Source organism: Alexandromys fortis, unplaced genomic scaffold, assembly GCF_014885135.2.
Source record: "Alexandromys fortis isolate MF-2015 unplaced genomic scaffold, M_Fortis_MF-2015_v1.1 scaffold_5, whole genome shotgun sequence".
Lineage (NCBI taxonomy): Eukaryota > Metazoa > Chordata > Mammalia > Rodentia > Cricetidae > Alexandromys > Alexandromys fortis.
The window spans coordinates 12,646,378-12,653,151 of NW_026067924.1; the positions used below are offsets into that span (position 1 = coordinate 12,646,378).

The 6,774-nt window shown below is 38.1% G+C and overlaps 1 protein-coding gene across 1 annotated transcript; it reads right to left on the reverse strand.

Moving 5' to 3' along the window:
- Positions 1-205: 205 nt before the first annotated feature.
- On the reverse strand, positions 206-6,376 carry LOC126501738 (prolactin-4A1-like). The gene is made up of 5 exons (XM_050142573.1): positions 6,308-6,376; positions 4,133-4,305; positions 3,175-3,279; positions 1,883-2,062; positions 206-394 (listed from the first exon to the last, which is right to left on the reverse strand). Exons 1-5 carry the CDS (start codon positions 6,339-6,341, stop codon positions 206-208), a joined length of 681 nt encoding a protein of 226 aa, XP_049998530.1. The 5' UTR covers positions 6,342-6,376.
- Positions 6,377-6,774: the final 398 nt, after the last annotated feature.

The window sequence follows — 6,774 nt, forward strand, 5'->3', positions numbered from 1 at the left end:
TTACAATAATTCAGCAATATTTTTAGTAGACTTTGAATTAAACAAAAGGTATCTTTACTAACTTGGTTTAGACATTTCAGCTTTAATTTTTAAAGAACAGACCAATTACATGCAAGCACAGGTTTAACATATAAATATGTAAAAGAAGCTTTGCACGAGTGCTTCTTTGAGGACCATCACCGAGGCAGAAGGAAAAGATGTGGTCTCAGCAGCGACTTTTGAGCATTCGGCACTTCAGTACCCTGAGATACATTTCCACGTCATTGGAGTCACTTCCCAAGCAGCGAAACAAGTTATAAAAGGCAAAATATCTAGTGTCTCTATAGGGCGACTGCAAACGTTCCAATTCAGACCAGAGTGGGGCGTTCACATTTCCTCCAAGAGCAAATTTAGCCTAGTTACGAAAATAATAGTTAAGCATTAATTATAGATGAGAATTTGGGATCCTATTTCTTCTACACGTTAAGTTCAATTTTATGAGAAGTTAATATTGTAACATTCAGTCAAACCCATGCATTTTCATCTATGTGAGAGAGGACTTAAAATATGTTAGTGATTTGAAACTAGAAATGGGGCCGATTGATGTATTGTGGGGCATGAAATTGAGGTCCACTGAAGTTTGTTTATTCGGGGACTTGTAAAACTGGTTCCCAATTGCAAATTTTTCCCCAAGACAAAGTGGCAGTTTCAAAAGACTCAAAAGAAAAATCCACAATTTCTTGTTGGGGAGTACATTTTTGACGAATCTCAAGGCTCTACCCATCTTTACAGACTCAATAAACAACTTCTAGCCGTGTAGATGCTGCCCTGCTGAATTTGAAGGAGAAGGACTCTCAGACCCGTTGAGCGCATTGCAAGTTGTGCAGCTTTCATGGTTGCCACCTGTGTTGGGGATTGGGGCTGGGACTTGACTGTGATCCCACTGCTTTTAAGTCGCCCATTCTCTTTTCAGTAACTCAACTTGGTAGACCACTAATAAAATATTCATTGTTTCACCAAATTGGACTTCATTGTAGTTGTGACTTTGTTCTGCCATGGGTGCCCTTTCTGGGGTGAATAGAGCCGCTTGTCTTGTGTCTCCCCAGTGATGGGGCAACTATCAACCAATCACATCTAATTAGGCTGTGGCTACCTGGGGCCCACGTAGAAATACTGGGAGATCCAGGTGCACCGCTTTCTCTCTGCGCGGTGCTCGCTGGATCTATTGGATTTTGGACCTCCCACTCTTGTAGAGTGGGTTTCCCCTTTTCAACTATTGAAAATATAACTGTTGTTCTTGAGCTGGTCTGGTTATTTATCGTGCCGACCTAATTCGTCAGCACCCCAGGACCAACTCTCACACAGCACAGGGGCAGACAGATGGGGAGCTAGTAATTTAATATCAAGGATCATGAAGGGGTAGCATAAATTTTGTCAGTTATTGAAATTTATATTTCTTCGAAATGTCCCTGACATGTTTATGTGTTTTATAGATTCAGACACCACCCTCTTATTCTTTTCTCCTTTTCTACTAAATAAATACCCCCTAGAGTGTATGTGTACAAATCCATAGGGACCCTGAGAATTTGGAATTAGTGCCTAAGATATAGCCAGTTGAGCACTGACAGTAATACGAACTGCTGGCACAGTTATACATCTGTCTTTTGGTCTAGAAAGGTACTTTCCAAATAACTGCGAGGAACAACTGTTCTCTTCTGAGATCCCCGAGATATGAGCGGCTGATAAAGTGCCTTTGAGAAGGTTGGCATTGTGAGTAGTAGTGAGGATACTGACTTAACTGCATACCCCAGTTTCTTTGAAGCCGAGGGAAGTGTTTCAAAATTCATTTGTCATTCTACTCATTCATGTGTGGAAAAGATGAGGAACTTTAGGAAACTCTCACCTTGCCGGCGATCTTTTTCATGCACTCGAGGAGATTTCTGTTTATAGTCTTTATCGCCAAGGCTCTCGTGAGGATGGGAGGCGTGCAGCCCAGTTTGTCGGCCATTTCCGCCCACAGGTGGTGCAGCCCGTCGACCCAGGCTTGCAATAGAGTGTGCGCCAGCGTCAGTAGGACTTCGGACTAAGCAAGCACAATTGAACAATCTCATCAGAACAAAGGAAACGCAGTAGAGTTAAATAGAGACAGGCAGTTGCTGCTCAAGTAGCTGAAATGGGCTCTTCCTTGGTCATTCATAGGCTTATTTAGGACATTCTTTTGGTAGAGATTTTATTAAGCTTCAACTACAGCCACTGTCCTCATGCCATAGAATTTTGGCAAAATTAAATTCAGGAATACCAGAGGAGTGTTTTATGAAGTTTCTAGCCAAGTAATAACTCTTAGCAACTGTCATTTCTTCCTTGACTTCCCTCTTTCTCTTATTGTGTTATTAATATCATTATAAGTAATGAACAAAAATGTAGACATACAAAATGCTGGTAACACTAAAAAAATCACGAAGGTGGAATTTCTCTTGGGGAAACTTTGGATATGTGATAATGTTCACTGTAAATCATTTAGGTTGCTTCACGGAAGGGGATCAGAAGTGAGAGACAATAAATATAAGTAGAGTCAGCACTGCACACAAACTCATCCCAAGAGCAGCTTGTTTTATCTTCAGGAGCATCAGACTGCATTTTACACGACCCCTTTCCTCAAGTGACCTCTAGATTTCCAGTTATGGCATAGGGAAGGGTAGGGCAGTCAGAGAGGAGTGGGAAGTTACGTAAAGAAATAGAAGTAGATCCAGGGAAGACATAAATGCCAAGAATAGATGATAAAGTGTTCAGTAATGTTAAAGTCTTCCAACACAGGACCTCATGTAGCATATGAGGAACCCAACGTCATTAGTACTTCATTGGTATATACATCCATACATCTTTAACCATGAACTCAGAGTTGGCTCACACTTAATACAAATCAGTAAGTGCAATATCAGGGGCAAGGCATTAGTAAAATGGGTGTTCTGAATGGATAGTGAATAGATCTGCTATAATATTACTTAACAATAACTTCATGTAATTTTTTCCAATGGGATTGTTTTTTGATTTGTCATTCCTTGTCTAATTTTTATTTTTTTCTACATGATTTCCATATACTATTATACTGTCATATAATGTAAGTAATAAAAGTGCATGGGAAAGCCAGCGTACTGCTTCAGTTGTTTTGGTAGTAAACCAAGGCTGAGAACTCACTTCAATATTTTGTGCTTGCTCCTTGTTTTTTGGTCTAGAGAGGGAAGAAGTGTGGCATCTGATGATCCTCTTGTTAAATCCCCGGCCTTGGGCATAAAATTTATTCTGAAATGATGAAACGTTCAATTAGTTGTCATTTCTAAGTTGAGTAAATGAATCAATGACTTGGACATTAATGTTTTAAAATTAAATAACCCTAAAATAGAAAGAATGAGGCAAGTAACTTTTTATTGACTTATTTTCATTTTAATTATAGTCTATTTTTTTTATTCATCTAGTTTTCTAATCTCTCAATTTCCTTCCCTTCTTGTTGCTCTTATCTTTTCTAAAAGTTACTATGTGGCAAGCAGGCACTAAAACTTCATCTATGGTTGCCTGTTTAACTACTCTCAGATAGATGACATATCGCCTTCAAATACCTTCACCATGACCATGAGTAGGAGATCTACCTTCAACTCTAAACTAGACCCGACATCTTAAGCTCAGGTCTTGAAATTCATTATAGGATAGTTCTTAGCATTTGTGGGTTTCTGATGTTACTTGCTTATTTTTCTTTTTCATCAACTATTTTTAGTCTTTTAATTTCTAGTCAACCACCTAAATTCATTGTGAAACAGTTCTCCTTTATTGGATATTTATCCTGTCCTAAATGAAAAACATTAAAGGACATATGTCTCCTATACAAAACAATAGAAAACCACAGTTTTATACTCACGAGTTTTGTACTAGAAGAAGAAGTTGAAGGAAAAGTTAAAATATTGAGAAAAAATCATTGTCTTATTAGCAATCATTTTACATTTTATCATGTGCTGGTCTTCTACTTCACATTTCAGTAGCTTAAGGTTATCCCTGTGAAGGTATATTATGTTGAGATCAGCCCATGATGCTTTTCTGATTTCAGCTTCACCGGTATGAAAAACACAATGTAAAGACTTCAGAGATCAGCAAGGATACTTACAACGTAAGTGGACAGTTCTGAAATTAGGTGATTCATATCCTGGCTTGACTTGATTGCCCAATTCAACATGTTCCCAGTGGGTGAGTGGTAGGAGATATTCCATACTTTAACATTCACAGAAGAGGTCTTGTTCTCTCCCTGGACCATGGACACCAGCAGCAAGAGCAGTGTCCCTGTTAAAGAAGAAGATCACTCTTCCTATAAGGCTATCAAGAGTCACCCTGTCTGGGCAAGCATAAGATGCTCCCCGTGTCTTCCTTGACATAAATCGGTACTTCTTGTCTGGGTGGAGGAATAGCCTCTTCTGTGGTATATATTCAACTAAGTAATTATATCTGCACAGGTGTGTAGCTTGAAAAGAAAATGGATGACTATCTTGCATCTTCTATTACTCCTAAGAATGCTTCTGTATTTTTCCAAACATTTTTACCTTAACTTAAAGCTGAACCAGGGTGAGCTAGTCCTTCTCTTCAAGTAGATTAATGTCTTGGGGTTTCTGGTTGTTTTTTGGTGTAAAATTCTCAGTAGTTTGTCCTTTTTAATTCAGTGTCAAGTAGAAACATTTTGGGCACTGTTGTGTCAAGGAGGGTGTAGTTCATGGTTTCGTTCATTTTGTTTGTCTGATCTAAATAAAGACATGGTGCCAGCATTGCTGACAAGGAGGATGAAGGCAGCTCTGCCATGACTACAATGTCATAGTATGAATTTTCTCTCTCACCCCCAGCCATGTTATAGCTTTGTGGCTTCGTCAAAACCTTCAGCCCATTTCCTCTGAATCTGATGCTTACAATAACTTTCTGAGTATTCTGGACCTTCATAACTACGATTACATTTTATTATTAAAAAAAATGGTATACAAAGTTGCCTGATTGTCCATCGTCCTAGGACCGGTATGTGGAGAAAGAACAAGTGCATCGTGGACTTTCCATTTTACTTGTCACACCTTGCACAGCTGTGAACGCTCACTGTGTATCTTTGCATACCCTACATATCTGTGAACTCTCATTGTGTGACTTTGTAGTCCTGAGCCTCCTGAAGTTGAAGGCTATCTGAAGTTATTTGCCTTACATAGCGAGAGTGACACATTGCTTGTAGATCACCTAAGAGTCTGTTGTAGCTACTTTTCCCTGTTCTGTGGTGCGCAAACCTTTTTAGTTTGTGACAATGCTAACTGATGACTTCGTTATCATCATCGGTTCGCTTTTAATTATATTGACTGAGACACAGTTGTAACGTATTAATAATTTGTACTTTCAAAAGGATGAACAGGTTTGTATGTATGTGTANGTCTATCTTCATTAATCACATTAACCTGAAAGATTTCCAATACAAAATGTGAGTTGAAGATCCTAATGTTCACATAACTTTGGATAACTGCAGCTGGAAATGTCCAACATCAAAACAGGGAATCGGTAAAGATTCATGCATAGTAAAAACCCTAGACAGAAATACTAAAAAAAATCCTTGATATGCCAAAAATCGTGAAGCATATAAATCAATCTTCAAAATCTTGCTAAAAATAAGATATCATCAAATAATTTATATAACATATGTTAAAGTTTAAAAATTCATAGCAATTTCCCAAATTTGTGTACAACATATATCTCTCTATAAAACATGCCTATAAGTATTCGTTATATTTATTATCGGTAGGACTATCACAGCCTAAGATATTGTAACATCCATCTTATCATTATTACTAATATTTAAAAATGTCATGAAGACTCTAGAAACAAATACTTAATCCTTACATGTTTTTCTTTTGAAGTGGTATTTTGGCAGAATGAAATTTTCAAAGCTGTGTGGTGTGCATATCTGTTAGGCTTGTCTAAATCAGTCTTCTCCACTGAAAAGCTCTTTAGATTCATTCCTATATAGCAACACGTGGAGGTGACCCCAGAAATATTATCACCTGTAGACTCTTGTATTCTCATTTTAGCAAATGTCTTTATTTCTTCAATTTTAAATTTTTGTTCATCCCGTGCTTTGTAATGGAAGTGCCACAGAAACGTTCTCATTTTCCACACACTTGGCATAAGAAACTCTACCGTTTCCTAACTCAGGTCAAAGAAAGCATCAACTGACATTAGAAGCATAGGACGTTTAAACTAAGCTTGGTAAAATAATGCACTTCTTAATCTTATCTCAAGGAACATGAGTAAAAGCAATACTTACAGAAGGAACATTGCTGAGTCAAAGTCAGATGCATCTCTGAAACGTCTCCCTGCAGCGTGGATAGCCAAGGAAGAGGCTTCTGTTCAATTAACTTTCCACATCTTATATACTTAACCACACCACCTTCAGGCCACACACTGCTGGGGAATTGGGGGAAGAGTATTCAGAATCTCAATGAGATTCCTGTGACTCTACTCCCTTAGGGAATTGTAACGGCTTCGAGAACATGGCCAGAGACCTAGTTATATGTGCATTCCTTTGCTTATTTCTTAGCCATGGCTGAAGAAGAAATTATATTAAAAGTCAACACAAGGAGAATTACGGTGCCTTAACTCTTGGACTTTTTCTTTTGATTCTCATACAGTTATGTCACCTCTGTAATTTTTTCAGATCCTCAATGTTAGGATACATTTATTTCATCAGTTTCCTAGCATTTGAACACCAGGCAAAAGTCACTTATTTTTAAG

Coding starts and splice junctions, on each gene's coding strand:
- LOC126501738 (XM_050142573.1), bottom strand. CDS start 6,341: ATGCATCTGACTTTGACTCAGCAATGTTCCTTCT. Junction 4,306..6,307: donor GACTCAGCAATGTTCCTTCT/GTAAGTATTGCT, acceptor CTTCTTTAACAG/GGACACTGCTCTTGCTGCTG. Junction 395..1,882: donor TGAAAAAGATCGCCGGCAAG/GTGAGAGTTTCC, acceptor TTTCGTAACTAG/GCTAAATTTGCTCTTGGAGG.